The 21,999-nt window shown below is 41.5% G+C and overlaps 1 protein-coding gene across 2 annotated transcripts in view; it reads right to left on the bottom strand.

Annotated features, from left to right (window-relative positions):
* UBQLN4 (ubiquilin 4) overlaps positions 1-21,999 on the bottom strand; it is a 59,652-nt gene that overhangs the window by 30,053 nt on the left and 7,600 nt on the right. For both annotated transcript variants that reach the window (XM_069218027.1, XM_069218026.1), the window contains exons 2-4: positions 18,558-18,709; positions 12,634-12,872; positions 2,217-2,479 (exon numbers count right to left, since the gene is read on the bottom strand). In XM_069218027.1, the coding sequence (XP_069074128.1) occupies positions 2,217-2,479; positions 12,634-12,872; positions 18,558-18,709 (654 nt within the window). The remainder of the gene's footprint in view (positions 1-2,216; positions 2,480-12,633; positions 12,873-18,557; positions 18,710-21,999) is intronic.

The raw sequence follows: 21,999 nt of genomic DNA, 5'->3' as shown, positions 1-21,999 counted from the left end.
CTCACTATACTCAATAAGGACGATAAAGAATGTTTAACCACCTTACATAAAATAATTGATGAAGCAAAGACAGCCCTGGCTAGTTACACTTTTTTCTGTCATGGAATGCCAGCAAGCCAAGATACTGGTATATCTATTGTCCTTCAATCCTAAGATACCAAACCCATACTTCAAATCTATCCTCTTTGAACACTACACAGATCAGAATTTCAATGTTTAACACCTCTCAAACCCGTAGGGCTAAAGAAAAGGCATCAGATTCCCTAAACTAAGTATAAAAAGAACAGCAAAGACCTGCACCAACAAATTCATACACCCAGACATGTATATACAGCAACAAACAATGTTTCTAATAAAAACTTCAGTCATTCTCACATAATGGTAACCTTTAGCCCTAGGCTGCTTCTGATAAGATTCTGCTTACCAAGACTCACTGTCTCCCACCATAGCACTTAGAAATAGGAGCAAGATGCCTGTTCTAACCTCATTGCACAGCAAGCCGAGGCACTGGAGCATTTCTCACCACCTCATGGATTGACATGAAGATAATGAGATTAATGACTTGATACATACATACGGTGTCCAAATGATAAAAGATCAGATTTACAGGTTCCCAATCCTAGCTCTGCCCAAAGGAGTCAAAGACGTTTCTCCCAGATCAGTTATTTCAGGGTGTCAACATGCTAAGCCTCTTCCAAACCACGAGAGGAACAAAGGCATGAAATCCTGCTACTTCCTTGTCTGGATGAAAGGGCTCAAAACTACAATTTTATCAAATTTGCGCTCCTAAAACCACTAGATCGTGGGTCAAATTTGCAGAACATTCATCATATACTTCAACCTCCTCAATGAGTTAGAAAATTTGATTGTGAGATCGAACCCGCAGGGTTGTCAGACATGTCCTTTCTGGGAAATCGATAGGTTTACTCCTTCTCATTAAATTTGAAGTAGGACACATGCCTTTGCCTGAGACTAAGGGCCTGATTCTAACTTTGGAGGACGGTGTTAAACCGTCCCAAAAGTGGCGGATATACCACCTACCGTATTACGAGTCCATTATATCCTATGGAACTCGTAATACGGTAGGTGGTATATCCGCCACTTTTGGGACGGTTTAACACCGTCCTCCAAAGTTAGAATCAGGCCCTAAGTATGGGATAGCTTTTTAAGTGCACCCTACCTCACTGTCCTAAACCGAACATCTGCCTATTTAAAGAGAAATCTCACAATCCTTCATGGTGCCAGAGGTCTTGAAAGGAGACCATGTGTACACCATCACCATTCTTCAACCTCTTTCCATCATAGAAACAAAATGTGTCCAAGCCAGTGTACATTATGACAAAGTAAAAAGAAAAAGGTAAAAAAAATAAAAAAAATTATAATAAAAGATGCATCATGAAAGAAAATGGAAACCTCAAATCAAACGCCCCTAGACACGAAGGGAAGACAAAAATGTGTAACTGTTTCACTAAGTGCTATGCCTGAGACTAGACCAAACAGAGTATGGAGGAGCAAATTTAAGGCTACAAGGTGGTTGTAGGCTAGTGGAAGCCGAGATGTTAATTACAACTTTGGAGGGGGGGGGAGGGGGGTTTGACGCCTTCACAAGAGCTATGTTGATAACACTGTGCCTAGGGTTCTAACAATTATAACAATGCACCCTGTCTTCAGTAAACAGAGGCTTTGAAGACCCAGCAGTGTTTGGAATTCTTACTCAGTGGGGGGAGAAATGGTCTGAATTCATGTATGATGGAACAGCACATGTTGTAGTTCTTAAAGAGACAGCATCAGCTTGCACTCTTTCACAGCAAATGAATCTTCATAAATCACATTACTGGAACAATAAATTTAGCCAATCTTTGATTTATGACTGCCTGGCTTAACTGAATTATTAAAACGGACATGCATGGAAATGTAAGACTTTGCTTCAGGATTCAGCATTTCAGCAGAGATATTTACAGGTCTATGAATGCTGATAAAATCCCTTGATGGAAAATAATCATAATTTTGCAACCGCTTGAAATGAAGTGGTGCTTATAGTACTACACAAGAAAGATTAAAATAACAGCAATAAAGATTTGAAAAGCTTTCGCCATTGCTAAGTAAAGTTATAATTGTGAATGTGTCCCATTATTAGCAGAAAGATCTTCAGTTTCTGAAAAAAGTCTCCCATATGAGCTTTGTATAATACTGCAGGATACATGTCTCAAACATACCTGCCTCATGAGTTCTGGATTGTTTAGCATGTGGCTGATCTCAGGATTCCGCTCCATCAGCTGCTGCATCTGAGGGTTGGCCATGATCATTTGCCTCATTAGATCTGGATTGGACATCATGTTCTGCACCAACGGGTTCTCCATGATCTGTGACAGCATCTCCGGGTTCGACATGAGCTGCCGCTGCATCTGCTGCTGTAGATCCATAAAGTTAGCAGAGCCCATGCCAAGATTGCCCAGACCAGAAATGCCACCAAAGCCAGCTGAAAAAAACAGATAGAAGTCACAGTTCAAACAAATGAGAAAGCAGAGATAAACAGATAACACTAGGCATACACAAATAAAAACAGGTTATACACTGGCCCCCAAAACGTTATGTGTGTGTGTGTGTCTGTGCATATATATTAGTTACATATCAAAATACAGTTGTATATAAACCTATATTTCACAAGAGCCCATGAAATATGGAAAATATTGCACAGTTCCATGTGATTTCATCATCATATCAACAGCTCCCCAACGACTCTAAACATTTACCACTGTCACAGGATATGTAACATGGAAGACCAAATTAGACAGCAGCCTTTTCTCAAATATGCAGCAATAAATCCAAAGCATGCGCATAATCTCAGGCAGTATTACTCACATCTATTTTAACTAGATACTTTTTTTTCAAAATCTGAATTGTTTTGCAAATTATGTGGCAAATACAGTAAATCCATAATTATGGGGTAAAAGGTGCAGCCACAGAAACACAAATCCATTCAGCCCGCAACGCTATCTATTGTTTTATCGACAATTTATTCAGGAGAGGTAAACCTAAATATTCTAATTGGAATTAGATCCAATATTAGCTGCAATTTGAGGAAAACAGTCTTTTCAAGATAACTATACCAAAATAAACAAGCAGAGAAAAAAAAACATAACTGGTAACTTGTAATAAGGTCCAATAGTGCCAACCTGGGGTTCTGGTGACACTTACACTGTACTCTGCTTCCGGCTTCATGGATTGTCATCACAAGCACCATCCAATGACAATATTGGATAACATTGGTTAAATATACTCCGGTATATACACACACACACACACACACACACACACACACACACACACACACACAGATACAGATTGGAAAAAAAAACAAAAACGTTAAAGTGACATAACTGAAGGCGGTGAATTTGAGTGAAACATTTAAAATAAAAAATATTGACATTCACCAGTGATAAGTAACTTAACTATAACTTTCCTCACGCCATAATGTAATATCAGATGTAATAAATGATGTTATCAGTGATGTTGTAGAAATTGTCATGAGTGATGTAATAGGTGAGCTCATAAGCAGGAGTTCGTTATTCAAGTTAACTATACTGGGTGAATTTCAGTGTTTTTTTTAGCTTACAATATCACGTTTACGCTGACCTTAGCGCCTAACCATACCTTCCCATGTATTTTTTCAGTGAATTACTAGAGTGTTTTTTTTTTTTTAAATGCAACGTACAATTTCGCTACCATACCTAACTAGAATGATGGGGTCCAGGTTTACATCGTGCCACCCTAATTATGGGATGGTTTGATAGGAGGCCTGCCTGGGATCCATCGGCAACTAGTCGGATGGAATATATTTATTTTTGGGGATGCTTCATTAAGGATATGTTGATCATCTGGACGAGCACAAGCGACAGCTTGAAGGAATATGTGGAGTATCTTAATGACAACCCTTACAACGTTCGGTTTACGATGGAGTGCAATTCAGAAAAGATACATTTTCTGGATGCGGAGTTACTTGTTGAGAATGATGGAATATAGAGTAAGCTGTACCGCAAAATAAACAACCAAACACACCCTTTTGAGTGCTGATAGTGCACATCTCCAATCTTTGATAAGGGGAATTCCATTTGGTGAAACAACAAGACTTCAAAGGAGTTGTAGTTACAATCAGGATTTTGTTATATTGGGTTGATGGATTTGAAGAGAAGACTGGGTGCACGTGGATACAAAGAAGATTTATTGATGCAAGCAGAGAGAAGAATATGTAGAACTGACAGGAATTCCAGTCTTGTCCCTAAACAAACGTAATGAAGGTGCTAAGAGTTTATCTTTGGTGACAACTTTCAATCGTGACCATGACAAACTTTTCAGAATATTGCAAAAAAAACTTGTCCCTGCTGATGGGAGTTCCTGGGGAGACAGATGTAATTTTGGCTAAACCTGTGATTACGTACAGATGAGGTCAGAGTATAAGAGGTAAGGTAATGAGAAATTACCTGGATCCTAAGCACAAACAACAAATGGCTACCAATCCCGCCAAAAGGATTCTGTGTTTGTGGTGGTTGTAGTGTTTGTGATATGGGCAGTAAGTGACTTTAGTTACAACACAAATAGGGTTTACCACATCCAACAGTTTATCAAATGCAACAGCACATTTGTTGTTTATACCAACATCTTTTTTTGTTCCAAAATATTGGTGGAAGTACGAAGAAAGTATTTCAAGTACATATACACGAACACTGAAGAGCAATTCAGAGCCATGATATAAGGTCCCTGCTTGCACAGCACGCTAAGGAGTGTCATGTGGGAGCACTTCATTTCCGGTCCCATGGGATACAACGTATTGAGAAAGGTGTGGGGGTGTTGGCACATAGAACCTAGGCTGTAACATATGGAGACTAAATGGATCAGTTGATTAAGGACTGTGAGGCATGGAACGAACATAGAAAACGACCTGCATTTTTTAAAATAATACTGTGTATTCCATGACTTCCATTATAGATTTAGAATTTCGACGTGTGGCATTGGAGTAAGGACACAGTGGAAAACTTCCCGGATTATTTGTTTGCAATAGGGTTTAGAATAATTGATCTGTTTAGATAATAACTATGGTGTGCGGGTTGGCAACCATGTAGATTGGTCTGATATTTTATAGAAGATGTGTGGCCCAAATGCCATATATCATTTATTTTGGCATTTTGGAATTTATGATGGGTGGAATTCTTGTTTCTGATCTTATTGAGATGAACACTTATTGTTACTCAGGCTGTGCTTCTTTATTAGGAATGGTAGGCATTATATCAATTTGACAATTTAATATGCCCATTTTTGGTTTACTGGGAGGATATGTGGATTACTGCTGTTTGAACTGTGATGTTAGATTTTGGGTACTATGTTGGCTCCCATTATTATGATATGCTTTATACCAAGGGCAGCAATTGGTGATTTTGTTTGCCAAACTACATCGCAGGCTATGGAAATTTTTGCTAACATGGAGAAGGATTGGTAGTTATAAGACATATGGCAATCGGACCAGATAACCGTCTCCTGGATTGGTAGCTGGGGTGGTAATTGCATATATCCACCTGATTAGATATTTTCTGATTTTGGACACCAGGATTGGTGGTCTGTTTGCTTCAATTACAATGAGACCACTGGAGGGAATTAGTGCTATGCAATGAGTGCGGTTCCTGGTGGTCTGATGTGATTGTTTTATTTCAGGATTTAGACACCTGTATTGGTGATCCGCATGTTCCTAATACATTGAGACTTACGGAGTCAATTAACGTTAGGTCGGGAATGTAATAAATGGATTTTTTTTTTGTTTGCCAAATTACATCTTGGGCTGTGATATTATTATTGAACATCGAAAGGAAATTAGATAGGTAGTTGGGGTACATACGGTGGTATGGTTGGCTAATGCTTTCCTCCAAAAGGGATTCATGTCTAGGATGAGACTGAGACCAACTTGTCAGATTGGATAATACCGGATTATGGATACTGGGATTGGCTAAAGGTTTGCTCCTATCAAATGGGGAATAAGAGAGTGACTGAAGGCTCTATGTGGAGTGAAATAATTGGTTGTTTTCCATCTTTCTCATGTGTCTTATGCACACAGTAAATGCCTAATTCAAAAAACATAAGTGCTAGTCATCAAAAATAAGTACAGGTGCCCCCCACTGGCAACCGCTGGCTCAAATTAAGCACTGGTGCTATTGGTGCAAGGGGAGTTTTTGAAAGCAAATGTGAAACTTCTGTAAGCCATTCCAAGGTTTGCAAGCAGGTGGCACTGCACAGAGCTTGCAATGCATTAGTAGCAAACTCAGCTTGCTATTTGAAGGGTATTCCCGTCTCGGTGATCCGCCCAGCATTTCAGTTACTCTCGAATGGGAGTTACTTGATGCCGAGTGATCAAGGCTGTTATGGGATGAGAGCAGGTGTCTCATATGCGATTTCTGATTCTCAAATAGTGACTTCTTGTGGAAATGTGCTTTTCCCTCCCACACAAGAGATGAAAGTAGCAGATTTGTGGCCTCACATTGCTACTTATAATGTAAGTCTCGACAAGCTGAGCCGACTAAAACCACTACTTTTCAAAAACATGTGACACTCATATCTGCCCTTGACACACATGACCTGCAAGTGGCAAGGTCCTCTGCTGAGATACAATCCTTTTTAAATACGAACTCACCAAAAAACTATGGTAAATTTGACAAGTCGCATTTTAATGTATCCAACACCACAGGGATTGAACTTTTTTTTTTTGGTTTTTTTTTTTTTTAAGGCTGCCGGATCTGGATTTGTAAGCAAATTCCAGACTACCTTTGGAGTAATACCTTCAGCCATTCAGTAATTTTTTTCTCGAGTGTTTTTGGAGGTTTCATTTGTCTTTTTGCACTGACAGTATCCTGCTGCTGCTACTACTTTTAATTTGCAAAGGCTGCCCTATCTCAACCAAGAGTAGTGGTGGAGCTCCCACCAGCCTAACTGTGTCATGAACACATGATAAAGTACTTTGAAGCTGCACTGCTGAAAGAACTTTATAAGGACTGGTCATTGTAACTGACCAGTATTCTGCTCTGTGCAACCTGTTTTCTGTTGCTTATGGTGCTCTTTCAACATGCACTCTAAGTGTGTCTTGCTTTGTAACAAGTACTTTCTGTGGATATAAATCTGATGATGTTCTTGATGACAGTTCATTGTCGGAGTTGTTCAAGGAGACTGCGGTTACTACGTGGCACCTCCTTTGAGCTAGCCTCTATCGATCAAGTCCCTTTGGTTCCTGTTGCTCGAACATCTGGCACAGCACGGAACGCTGCCTTCTCCGCTACGGTTATGGCTGAGACTACTGATCGTGTGTGCTCCGTTCACTTTCCAAATGCAATTTTGGCAGTCTTCTTGTGTGTAGAAGTGGGGTAGATCCTGGATTACCTCGCTACTACTACATTTGATGACCTCATGCAGGATTCTGATGACTTAATTGGCATCATTTTTTCTCCAAACAATGCCATTATTTCAATGTGGCCTTATGCTCTGGCTTGTTCTGCTTGTTGACTTGTCACGCCTTTATATTTTGTGTTCAATTTTATAGCTTGTATTCCTTTTTTAGCTGAAAGTTTTACATGATTTAATAGGTTTTATAAGCATAATACTAGTTTTAGGTACTAGACTCTGCATGTTTGTTTTGGCAAGGATGTTGTAGGATTCTTAGCACCTAGGTTGGGCATCCTTATTTTAGCACTAGGCCTGTAGCCTGTGCCTTTTACATGAAAAAACATTTTATTAATTTCTTATTGTGTTAGCACTGACAGTTTTTAGCTCGCTGATTTTACATTTTAATCACTGCTTCTTTCCATGAAGACACTGTTGTTCACCCAGCACATTTTATCCGCCCTTTGCACACACTGCACTTTGGTCTTTGCTCAAGGCTATCTTGTACGGCACATGATATACTAACTCGTATTGTCACTCCAGGCGACCAGGAGTCAGTCCCTATTCATTAAACACGTCAGTTTGTCAGGCCTGTTCTTAGAACTCTTTAGGGCACTGCAGTCATGGCCACCCTGTAACGCATATCATTCCACTGACAGCTTCGCTGATCCTGATGCTGGGTCTTCATCTTCCCGAAGAGGACTGCCATCCCGACAACAGGCAGACCCTTGCTATCACATTTAGGTATACGGTCAGGGTTCCGCCCTTAGATCAGGACAGGCAGAAGGGTTACCACCGCTATGCTCTCAGAGCTAGACATAGGGAGCAGGAAAGAATCTCTAGCCTCTCTAGAAACATACAATATGGTTGGGTTGTTTACCATCTTTACACTGATTGTAATAATGATTACTGTACTATGTTTTATCTGCCTCATTATCGCAGCTCATGCTTTTTATACTAGGATACAATTGCTTCAGTAAATGCACTAAAATTCAGTTTGCACTGAGTAACTGAGTGAAAGGGGTGCGATATGTTCACCACGCCTTCCCTGAGGAGTCAGAATGCCAGGTTCAGGTTGCCACAAATCACCTCCTCCTTTCTTGAGTTGGGTGGGCACTGTGGGCTAGCTAGGAGTCAGGCTGATAGCTTCCAAACGGTTTAGAGTTGACTCGGTGTAGGAAGTATCAGACATTATTCTGCTAAGAGTTGGAATACTTTTTAAAGAATCTAAAACTGTTTCTAGAATCTAATTTCAAACTTTTAACAAACTTTTAAACTCTAAAAGACAATGCTAAACAGGGACTTAACACACAAGGCCCTAGCAGGACTTTTAAGAATTTAGAAAAATTTCAAATTGCAAAAATGAATTTCTAATGACAATTTTGGAATTTGTCGTGTGATCAGGTATTGGCTGAGTAGTCCAGCAAATGCAAAGTCTTGTACCCCACCGCTGATCCACCAATGTAGGAAGTTGGCTCTGTATGCACTATTTCAAAGTAAGGAATAGTATGCACAGAGTCCAAGGGTTCCCCTTAGAGGTAAAATAGTGGTAAAAATAGATAATACTAATGCTCTATTTTGTGGTAGTGTGGTCGAGCAGTAGGCTTATCCAAGGAGTAGTGTTAAGCATTTGTTGTACATACACATAGACAATAAATGAGGTACACACACTCAGAGACAAATCCAGCCAATAGGTTTTTGTATAGAAAAATATCTTTTCTTAGTTTATTTTAAGAACCACAGGTTCAAATTCTACATGTAATATCTCATTCGAAAGGTATTGCAGGTAAGTACTTTAGGAACTTCAAATCATCAAAATTGCATGTATACTTTTCAAGTTATTCACAAATAGCTGTTTTAAAAGTGGACACTTAGTGCAATTTTCACAGTTCCTAGGGGAGGTAAGTATTTGTTAGGTTAACCAGGTAAGTAAGACACTTACAGGGCTTAGTTCTTGGTCCAAGGTAGCCCACCGTTGGGGGTTCAGAGCAACCCCAAAGTCACCACACCAGCAGCTCAGGGCCGGTCAGGTGCAGAGTTCAAAGTGGTGCCCAAAACGCATAGGCTAGAATGGAGAGAAGGGGGTGCCCCGGTTCCGGTCTGCTTGCAGGTAAGTACCCGCGTCTTCGGAGGGCAGACCAGGGGGGTTTTGTAGGGCACCGGGGGGGACACAAGTCCACACAGAAATTTCACCCTCAGCGGCGCGGGGGCGGCCGGGTGCAGTGTAGAAACAAGCGTCGGGTTCGCAATGTTAGTCTATGAGAGATCTCGGGATCTCTTCAGCGCTGCAGGCAGGCAAGGGGGGGGTTCCTCGGGGAAACCTCCACTTGGGCAAGGGAGAGGGACTCCTGGGGGTCACTTCTCCAGTGAAAGTCCGGTCCTTCAGGTCCTGGGGGCTGCGGGTGCAGGGTCTCTCCCAGGCGTCGGGACTTTAGGTTCAAAGAGTCGCGGTCAGGGGAAGCCTCGGGATTCCCTCTGCAGGCGGCGCTGTGGGGGCTCAGGGGGGACAGGTTTTGGTACTCACAGTATCAGAGTAGTCCTGGGGTCCCTCCTGAGGTGTTGGATCGCCACCAGCCGAGTCGGGGTCGCCGGGTGCAGTGTTGCAAGTCTCACGCTTCTTGCGGGGAGCTTGCAGGGTTCTTTAAAGCTGCTGGAAACAAATTTGCAGCTTTTCTTGGAGCAGGTCCGCTGTCCTCGGGAGTTTCTTGTCTTTTCGAAGCAGGGGCAGTCCTCAGAGGATGTCGAGGTCGCTGGTCCCTTTGGAAGGCGTCGCTGGAGCTGGATCTTTGGAAGGCAGGAGACAGGCCGGTGAGTTTCTGGAGCCAAGGCAGTTGTCGTCTTCTGGTCTTCCACTGCAGGGGTTTTCAGCTAGGCAGTCCTTCTTCTTGTAGTTGCAGGAATCTCATCTTCTAGGGTTCAGGGTAGCCCTTAAATACTAAATTTAAGGGCGTGTTTAGGTCTGGGGGGTTAGTAGCCAATGGCTACTAGCCCTGAGGGTGGGTACACCCTCTTTGTGCCTCCTCCCAAGGGGAGGGGGTCACAATCCTAACCCTATTGGGGGAATCCTCCATCTGCAAGATGGAGGATTTCTAAAAGTTAGAGTCACCTCAGCTCAGGACACCTTAGGGGCTGTCCTGACTGGCCAGTGACTCCTCCTTGTTTTTCTCATTATTTTCTCCGGCCTTGCCGCCAAAAGTGGGGCCTGGCCGGAGGGGGCGGGCAACTCCACTAGCTGGAGTGTCCTGCTGGGTTGGCACAAAGGAGGTGACCTTTGAGGCTCACCGCCAGGTGTGACAATTCCTGCCTGGGGGAGGTGTTAGCATCTCCACCCAGTGCAGGCTTTGTTACTGGCCTCAGAGTGACAAAGGCACTCTCCCCATGGGGCCAGCAACATGTCTCGGTTTGTGGCAGGCTGCTAAAACTAGTCAGCCTACACAGATAGTCGGTTAAGTTTCAGGGGGCACCTCTAAGGTGCCCTCTGTGGTGTATTTTACAATAAAATGTACACTGGCATCAGTGTGCATTTATTGTGCTGAGAAGTTTGATACCAAAACTTCCCAGTTTTCAGTGTAGCCATTATGGTGCTGTGGAGTTCGTGTTTGACAGACTCCCAGACCATATACTCTTATGGCTACCCTGCACTTACAATGTCTAAGGTTTTGTTTAGACACTGTAGGGGTACCATGCTCATGCACTGGTACCCTCACCTATGGTATAGTGCACCCTGCCTTAGGGCTGTAAGGCCTGCTAGAGGGGTGTCTTACCTATACTGCATAGGCAGTGAGAGGCTGGCATGGCACCCTGAGGGGAGTGCCATGTCGACTTACTCGTTTTGTCCTCACTAGCACACACAAGCTGGCAAGCAGTGTGTCTGTGCTGAGTGAGAGGTCTCCAGGGTGGCATAAGACATGCTGCAGCCCTTAGAGACCTTCCTTGGCATCAGGGCCCTTGGTACTAGAAGTACCAGTTACAAGGGACTTATCTGGATGCCAGGGTCTGCCAATTGTGGATACAAAAGTACAGGTTAGGGAAAGAACACTGGTGCTGGGGCCTGGTTAGCAGGCCTCAGCACACTTTCAATTGTAAACATAGCATCAGCAAAGGCAAAAAGTCAGGGGGCAACCATGCCAAGGAGGCATTTCCTTACACTCGGTCTCCAGCATTAGGTGATGCTGCCGCCCTAAAACATGCGGTCATATAATCATAATAGGAACCACACAAGTGTAGAGCGGAGTAGAGGACAATAGAGCAGAGGGTCAGTGTGGAGTGGGTGAGAATGAAGTGGCTGAGGGGAGTGGACTGGATAAGAGTAGAGTGAAATTAATCAGAATGGAGTGAATTGGAGAGGATTACAGTGGCTTAGAGTGAAGTGGATTAGAGTAGGTTACCTGGGATCCCACCAAGCAGGGAAGCCCAGACCTCGACTTCCGCTAGTCAGTCTGTACGCCTTAGGAAAGTCAGTGGCAGAGCGACATTGCATTTCATCTCTGCACAGTGTGCCGTGCCACGCACGTTACGGCCATATAAAATCTGGTTACCCAAAAGTTCCATAAATTCAGGCGAAGCCATATCAATGTCCACCACGCATACTGTTTAAGCAAAATGGTCCAAGAAAAAAGTGCTATGATGTGGCCAGCACTGGCAACACCACACCACTTTTTTTCCCCCCTTGAGGGAAGAAAAAAACAATACAATTAATACTGCAATTGAAGCACAAGCAGCAGGACACTAATTAAGAAGAATCAATCTGAGCTTGATTCATGCGCCAAAGAAAAAACAGGAAGTGCGGACAGTCCAATTAGGACAGTGAAGCCAACACTGCAGCTAACAAATGGTAAGCAATGTGTGGGCTCCAAGCCCTTTTAGTGAACAGTGTCTAGGGAGCAAGAGCGCATGGCTAACACAGTCTCGACCCTAGAAAAGCTCAGTGAACAGAACTCAGTTACTGCACCAAGGGATGGATCAGCCACAATATTTAAAAGTTTAGCAGTAAAAAACAACTTTCTGGCCACGATTCATTGCGGAGCTCATACAGGAGAGAGTACACATTTATTGTCAACATAACAGCAGAACAGAAACATTGCCCTCTATGAATTAACTACAGATGTGCAAAGAGAAGGCGAGGTAAGGGCAATATGATGCAGAATTTAATTTGTATTATTTTTAATTTAACACTAAAATTATTCTGCATTACTGAAAATTATAGGAAATACTCACAAAGAATAGACGGTGGATTGCTTGGCGTGCCATTGCTAGGTGCCGCTGTTGTCGTCGTCCCACTGTTCCTCCCAGCGCTGTTGCTACTGTCAGCAGAGCCACTGCTACCATTCGACGTGGTGCTGGTGGAGGTAGATGGCTGAACGGGGGAAGTTTGTGACACAGGGTTGGAGGCTGTGGTGGCAGCAGAGACAGCTGAACCAGTGGTCGATGAAGAAGCAGATGCAGGATCCTGAGATCTTCAATAAAACAAGAGGAAAAGGCAGACCAAATGAGGTCAAACGAAAATAAAGCCAACAGAGACCACATACATCAGTATGTGTTGTAAATACTATCTCCCATAATTTATTCTACAGTGCTATAAGTATGGATAGAAGTACTGGTTTGCTTTCTGGATAAAAGTATTAGCACAGATGAGGCATCTATACAATATCCAACATGCACCAGTCTCCTTAATGCATACCTCGGTTCACCATGTAGAACCACATACTACCCAAAACTCCAAGAAAATTCTTGCAGTAAGAGTTTCAAAGCTACATACATGGCTGAAACTAGCTGCCCCATTTCAGGGCACTTTATTATACCGCTAGTTCGAGTTTATATACCTTAGGTGCTTTTTCATTTCTAGCTTTACCATCAATACACAATTATATTCCCACCACAAAAAGGAGGGATTGGTTGCTCTTTCAAAAGCATATTGTGGTCAAAATATCTTTCCAACCTACACCATAAATGGCCTGGCTATGAGCAGTTTTACACCACAAACTACAACGAACACTGACAAAGCCACTAGGTTCAGCATTATAGAGCGACGCAGGTAAATGAGATTTACTTATTTCAGTGTTTTCAGGAACTATAGCATTAAATTCTCAAATGCGCATGGGCGAGTCAATATTTATGTGCGTTTGTGTGTGAGAGAGACAAGTGCAAAATTACTGACTGAAACAGCATTAGCAAAGCCAATAGATCTCATTTTTATAAACAAGAGTGCCTAGGTAGTGGCTTTGGCAATGCTTGTTTTCAAAGCTTTAAAAAAAAAAAAAAAAAAAAAAAAGAACACACTTTGAAATATTGGAGGAAAAGCAAACATATTTTAAGATCTCACACAATCGCACCGTGAATTCAATATGTTCAATAATTTGAAATGTCGGTCTATTTTTCAAACAGTCTTTAATCAGGAAACTGAAAAAAAAATCTGAAAAGCTTGAGGACATCTAATGGCCTTCTACAGTACCCAAGTGAGGAGATTCATTAGCCAACCAGGGGAAGAGGCATCTCCTTTTCACTCATGCTAGTTGGATGGTCTAGCACCCAGATTTATTAAAGCCTTTGTACCAACGTCTGAGCTTCTATGCAATACTTGGAGTGCAGAGGCTAAAATAAAAACAACCCATAAAGAGTACTCTTTAATCATACCCTGAAAACAATTTGCTTGTTGCTGTGCTTTTACAGATGAACTTGGATGTGCTGAATGGGCAACAGAGAGCACAAGAGCAGATATTTGAGTGGAGGTGAAGAATCATTTGAGGGACAGAACAAGAAAAAGCAGGAAAAAGTAGTTCCCTAAATGAGAACAGTCGAAAGATATAAGGGAGAAAATCAAAGAATGGCAAAGAGGATATGCTACAGAGCCGGGACAAGCAACATTAGGAAAACAAGCTATCAAAGACGCAAGTAAATGAGAACGACAATAGAGAAAACAGAAGGTAAGCAATGAGGGGGCTCGAAGACCAATGTATGGTTCACAAAAGGCTTCTGCCTACATGCAACAAAAATTTTGGGGTGGGTGGTAATAGGCAGTCATGCTGCTACTTAGCCCTGGTAGCATGTTTCACGCTGAAAAATACGTGGGGGCGGCTCCACAGCGCTCACCAGAGGGCACAGCTCCTCAAGTTGATTTTGCTGCTGCTTGAGTAGACTTTTTACTCGACTGCCGCATCAGCAAGGTTTTGCTGGATGTCCTCCTAGTGACCCAAAATTGTGCTAGATGACACCAAATGTTGCTCACCAATTTATTGTTCTGGGGAACGAACAAGAAAACGATTTCGCAATGTGTGATTAGCATAACTTGGCCAGAACTCTGCTTCACAAGAGTAACACAGAGTCGCCAAAATTCTATCAACTCTGCCGGAGTAACGGAATATTTCACCTACTGCTTCTAAAAATGCTATGATCATTTAGTGTTCTTTTGAAATAAATAATAATAAAAAAAAAAAAGGTCCCCATGGATCTCGAACACAAACACTCCATAGAAAGCAGAACAATACATTTAACAGCCAACACACAGAATGAGGTAAGAGACATATTCCTCACGTTCATTTTAAAGAAATTGTATCAATGAGTCAGCCATATTTAAAAAAAAAAAAATAATACACACACACACACACACACTTCAACATTTGTACAGCACTTTCATTGGTTTGTTGAGGCCTCGAAAAATCTACTCACTATGGAGAGTCCTATTTTATCAGGTTAAGCTATTTATTTTTTTTATTTTTTATTTTTTAATAACTTACTCACCCCTTCTGACGAGTTGACAAAGAACAGGTGCCCGGTTGTGTTCAGTCAGAAAGTGAAGGAGCAATAAAGATACCTATAAATCTTGTTCTTGTCACATCTGCTCTGTGTTCAGAGACAGAGGTCCAAAGTCAGTTTGTCTTCTTGCAATTACTTTTCTTTATGACTGCAGAGTTCCAGGATTTTGTACGGTTAACTGTCTGATTTGATGTACAAAGTGTGAAATAAAAGGCAGTAGAGTGTCGGGTTTTTCCTAACACACAACATTTAAATAACTAAGTCAACTGTAGAAACATTTAAAAATATATTTCAGTAGTTGTGAAAGACCATCTTTTGTACTTCTGTGTGATAAAAGATATTTTAATAGGATCAAAATGAAGCAGAACACTTTAGTTGGTGATGTGCAAATGATATTTTTTCTGAAACCCAATTTCACAGATTACTGCTAATACGCTGTATAGCTTTATCAGTAAAGCTGCAAGTTAGTAGGAAGGGTTTTGGACATTTCTTGGAAATGTACTATCTGTAAACGACAGTGTGCTACCACATCATGCTTTAGTAATATATTTATTTAAAAAGTTTAAACAAACTGAGAAACAATCATTTCCTGATGGCAAAGCAATTAGTAAACTAAGAGGCAAGTCATGGATCATGTGTACCCTATACGTGGGCTAGGTTTATTATATCTGGAGCAAAAGTTTAGTCTATTTAATCAAACAAGAGTTTTATTTTTTGGGGTTTTTTTTACAGCGGAAATACCGAACTCACACAGTTAAAGGCGCACTCATGTGAGAATGAAGAGAAAGGCGACTTTGTAAAATAAAACATTTGCCTAGGATCACACAATTTGAGACCCATTTACGGATCAGGTACATTATGGTTAGATCGAGTAGATTATTCAAGTTACTCAGCCTGAAGGTCTACTAACATTTTTATGATTGTTCGAGGCCTGTTGCTCTTTGCACTAAAAAGTAAAACCTGGATAATAAATAGACAGTGAGGACGACACTTCAAGAAACACAACAGAAACAAGACAGGCAACTTTAGTTATGAATAAGGGAGGTTGATTCCCAAGCTTCACAACAGTCTCCTTCAAAACTGATTTAAAAAAATAAAAAAAAACAGATATAAAAATCTCAGTACAAGATTACCCCACATCACCACCACTAATAAAGATGTAAATTGGGCTTCTGGAATTATTGTATGTATTTAGAAGGAATAGCAGGATGTTAATAGCAGGATGAGCAGCAGACAGTAAATAAGCACAATAGACACACATTACATAAAGAGTGTTTAAACTTGAACCGAGAAACACTCCTGTCCCTGCCTTGATGGCAATGCTATTAGTAAACGGAGAGGCAGGTCAGGGGTCATGTTCCCTTTATGTGGGCTAGATTCTTATTATACATGAGGCAAACATTTAGTCCATTTAATTAAACAAAAGAGTTTTGTTTTGTACAGCAGAAATGTTGAACTCACATATTTGAAGGTGCACTCATATGTCAGAATGAAGAAAAAGGTAAGGCTCTAAATAAAATATTTGCCAATGATCAAACAATTTGACACCAGTTTACGGGTCGAGTACATTACAGTTAGGTCGACTAGATTATTCAAGTTACTCAACCTACAGGTCTAGTAACATTTTTATGATTTTTGGAGGCCTGGAATAGTAGGATATTTATTATTAATAACTGTATTGAGCTGTATCTGTGCCTTCCAAAAGTAAGCCAGTGTGTAAGAAAGAAGACATTTTGAGAAATGCCCTAAAATTCACATTCTAGTATGGGTACCCACAAATTCAGAGATGTGCAAATAACCACTGATTCATTACTCCATATCTTCTGCCAAATTCGGAAATACATTGGTTTCCTTGAAACCTATTTTTCACTCTTTATCTTAAACCATAAGAATGAATCAATATCCAGTATACAATGAAAAACCATTGCTAGGTGCAGCTCAGTTATTGTCTCTGGGTATCTTGAGTTCTTGGAAAACCCGCAAACCTTGTATATCAATGAAGCCAGAAAGACCTAGTGTTGATAATGGTATATTCTTTCAGTAAATCAGACTAAATGACGAGAAATTACAAATGAAAACGTTGTCACAAATGGTCGTTTTTTCCTACTAATTTTCAATAATATTTTTTTTTTAATACTTTGTTTCTTTGGGAAAACCTGGAAGGATCTACACAAGTGACCTCTTGCTGAATTTAGATTTTTGTCTAGTTTTCAGGAATATAAAGCTTTCCAGGATCCACTATAGGTTTCACACCAGTTTCCACCACAAACTGGAAGATGGGTGAAAGCTCACAAAAATAGGAACAATGGTCTCACAGTAAAATGCTAAAACTTTGTTTAAAAAATGTGGTTTTCTGAATCAAGTCTGCCTGTTCCTGCCAGAGGATGTGACGGGGTGGGATCCGTTTTTTCACATCCTGTGAGAATGTCCGATGGTGAAGAACTACTGGAGGGAGATAACACAAATTATGTCCAAGGGTACGTGTCTTCAGATACCGTTTGAAACCTTATGGCTCCTACTACACATTAAGGGGGAGGAAACATGGCCCAAACATCTGAGGATTTGACTGTGTGTAGTGGCGGCCAAGCGGAATATTGCGAGACTGTGGGGGGCGAATGGGTCACCAGGGATCTTTGACTGGGAGAGACATCTTGACTGTTGCCAACGGGCGGTGCAAGTGGTCTACCAGAGTCATGGCTGCCCGAAGAAATAGGAGAAAATATGGTCACGGTGGTCGACATACAGAGACTCAGAAAGCTGAAGAAGGGTGCCGGGGGAGGGCGGCCCTGGGGAGGAAGACGAGGGGGGTAGCAGGATACCACAAGGACTAAGCCTGCAATTTTGAGAGTTCCACGTGCCTCCGAAAATTCACCTTGCTATATTTGCTTGGTTGTAATGAATATATTTTGTACTATCTGAATCATGCATTGTACACTGAGCATCGCTTTAATAAAAACATTTATAAAAAAAGAAAAGTCTGACTGATCCTGAAAGCTGGGAAGATGGTGATTTTAGCACTGCACTCCTTTCATTCATGCCATTTGCAGGAAAACAACCAGACAACTTCTTCTGCAGCACGTTTCCCCATTCCCCCCCTCAAAAAAAAAAAAGAAAATGTCGCTGTATTTTGGCTGCTTTCTCGGTCCCCTCCACTGGAAGTCGCAAACCCTGGGTACCTTTAAAATCCCCACGATGGTGGGGAAAAAAATTGCCATGGATTGCGTATGTGGACACAAAGTTATTGAGGCTTAAGCGCAAAATTACCCTCAAATAGCCAGAAAAAGGCTTAGCAAGTGGGGGAGGGAAAGACCTACCAGTGAAAAGGTTAATATTCACAACTAACCAACACCACAAAAAAAAAAAAAAAAAAAACACTAAACTTGTCTTACTTTGCTGGAGTTTTGATGACAAGATGCACTGTCAGTCCGTCTTTAATCCCATGCTGGTTCAATGTGTCTCCATCCTTCAGTATCTTCCCAGCGAAGATCAGAACCAGCTGATCACGTTTTGCTTTAAATCGGCGTGAAATCTCATCCTTAAACTGGAAGAGAAAGAATTCTAGTTTTAAAAACAAGATTCAAACAAACTTTATGTACAGGCTGCAGAAGACTAATAGCTTGCCCTTGAAACAGTCACAGGCATTCCTGAAGTAAATTTTTAGAAAGATTATTTAAACTCCTGAGTAAATAAAATAGTTTAAGGTACGTAAACAAGTGTCCCTTACTAGAAAATACTTACTATGAAACAAGCAAACCTAGAGAACAAGCTTTGCCACTTAAAAAAGGAAAATCCCAAAGCTTGCCCTTTCCATGTAGGCTAAACCTCATTTAGGGAGAATCAATCCCCAATTATTGGTGGAGGCTTACCAAACGACTCTGCTGGAAACAAAGATTTTTGAACAAGCTTTTACTGGTTATACTAATAAGATAATCAAAATGATGCAATAAAAAGGACTATTGTCACAAAACAGTTCAGAAGAAAGCTACATAGGGAGGTTCTTATTTTGTTTCTTTTATGAAGTATCAGAAACATACCAGACACCTCTGATGTGTGTTGTGGTCCCACCAGGAAGATTTCTCTGGGCCACAGACCACAAAGGTATAACCACCAGATGAGTGGGGACAAAGAAAACAACAGACAGGAGTCCCCCAGTCCCTCTCTAGAATTATACAGAGAAACTGGGCCATTTTAGTTCTGGATATGCAATCACTACACCGCGAGACTTTACAGGTGAGCTTGCAGGTTACTAATGCCCACCCTTTACTTGCCATTCACCCATAATATCAATCTATGTACTTTGTAGTTTACTGGTGGTTATTACAGGCCCCATCTTCAACAAACAAACATAGCAACTAGTTATCAAGGATCACAATCATATTATCAAGAATAAAAGAAATGTACAATGAAGAAAACTAAAATTATATATGAGGTGTATTAATGTAGATATATTCCTTACACCGCCAGAAGGAGTTACTGGTAGCTAAGTTCTGCCATAATGTAAAGCCTGCGACTCACATGACCAGACAGGGTGCAGTCCCAAAACACAACCTGGGCTATGCTATAGGTGAGTAGCAGATTACGTTTGGAGAAGACGCTCCCTGGATGCTTTCAGTTACTGCTATCTCCAAAAGTACAGTGTTTCATGTTTTTGGCACTATTTTTTATCAAGATGAGTGTAAATGTGTCCCCACATGTAATGATGTGATGAAAACAGTAACCTGTGAACGTGAAGAAAGAAAGTGCGTATATGATGCACTTGTTAACCTGATATATTTGCTCAGCATGTTTGTAGGCAGAGAAGTATTAGTAATAACTGGTCATGTCTATATATTGTCAGTATACATTAAATATAGACAATGTAATGTAAAAAACGATATCTATTAACAAAGGATGTTGTACAGCAGTGTATCATCATATGGACAAGGGCATAGAGGCAGGAGTTAAAGTCTATGGTAAGCTCAAGGTTATATGTCTCAAGTAATGAATGGAAACCCCCTCATGCCTTGATTTCTTTAAATCCTAAAACATGATTAGACAAATTCCTCTGATAGGATCAATGAGAAACCATAGGCGATTGCCCTTTAACTGCATAACATGTTAAGTATAACAAAGGTTTCCAGTTTTTAGGTTACTGACTACCAGGCTGCACAGCTGTCTGGCTTGCTAAAGACATCTTGGCGATGTTCAGAAAGTTGCTATGGGAATGTATTCCGCTCCTTGTTTACTATTGGCTTTGTGCATTGAAATGCCCACTTTCTGGCTTCGTACTTGCGGACTTTATTTGCTTTAGGCTCTCTGTACGGGTTTAGTTTGTCCTCGTTTACTAAACCATGTTTACTGTATTCATCCACAACTTGCTTTCTTTTAACAGGCCTTTAAATATTGCTCTTATCTTGCCCCTTTGCTGTGTATTTAAAGACAGAGGTCAAATGTCAGGCTCTCTCTTCCATGGAGCTTAGTGTTTATTTTTCTTTATCTGACTTCAAAGTGAGAGTATTTATATGACTATCCTACTGAGTACCCATGTAAGAGGAGAAGGGATGTTCTTTTCTTTCTAGCACACACACAAAAAAAAAAAAGAAGAAGATGATGCACTGTGCTGTTCAGAATTTGTACAAATGAGGCACATTTTCTCTGTAATTCTGAAGAGGGGTGGAAGCAAATATTTGAATACGATCAAAACACATCAATACACTAGGCAATGACATTTGCCCACAGTATTGTTTATGTACAGTAAAACTGTATTTCGGTGCAAATGTAATGGTCATTTCAACTGAAATGTGTTTCTTTAATGGTAGGGCGCTACCACACCATGCATACTCCACACTACACCACTCCACTCAATCAACCCCACCCTACTCCAATCTACCCCACTCGACCCCAATCTATTGCATGCACTCAAACTTACCGCACTGTGCTCCTATCTACCCCATGCTACCCAACTCTAATGTAACTGAATCCAAACCACTCCAATCTACCCCACTCCAAACTCCCTTTCAATATATCCAACTCCTCTCACCTCTATTTTACCCCACTCCCCAACAATCTAACACACCCCAATCAATCTTCACCCATCCTACTCCCACATGACACCATCTGAATCCCACCCCGATCTCAACCCACCCTCTAGCCCTTCCCCTTCCCTTCCCATTCCACCCTCTACCCCTTTCCACACTCCAAACTAATTCAATCTACACACTCTAACCTACCCCACCTCCCTAGTATATCTCACTCCACTATAACACAACTAACCCCCTCCAACCCAACCCACTCCAATCCGCTCCAGTCCAACCCACTCCAAGCCAATCTACTCCACTGCACTCTTTCCCAATCTCTCTCACTCCACCTCAATCTACCCAAAACAATTTCAATCCTTAATACCACATACCACTCAATTACACCTCACTCCAGTCTACCTTATCCCACTCCACAACAAAATACCCAACTCCAATCTATCCCATGCAATCCACCCTACTCCAATTTACCTAACCCAGTCTACCCCACTCCATCCAACTCCACTCCAACCTACCGTAATCAAACCCACTCCTATCTATCTCAATCCAATGTAACTCACCCCAGTCCAATCCACACAAATCTGCCCCATACAAATCTAACCCAATCTACCTTGTTCCACTCTTCCCCAATTGATCCCACTTCACTCCACCACAATCTACCCCAATATTTCCAACCCAGTCCATTCTTCGACACCCTACCCAACCCAAATCCAACCCACTCCCACTCCGACCCAACCCAAATCCAACCCGCTCCCACTCCGACCCAACCCAAATCCAACCCGCTCCCACTCCCACCCAACCCAAATCCAACCCGCTC

The sequence above is a fragment of the Pleurodeles waltl genome, chromosome 12, assembly GCF_031143425.1.
Source record: "Pleurodeles waltl isolate 20211129_DDA chromosome 12, aPleWal1.hap1.20221129, whole genome shotgun sequence".
NCBI classification, from domain to species: Eukaryota; Metazoa; Chordata; class Amphibia; order Caudata; family Salamandridae; genus Pleurodeles; species Pleurodeles waltl.
This window is presented reverse-complemented; position numbering and strand designations above follow the sequence as displayed.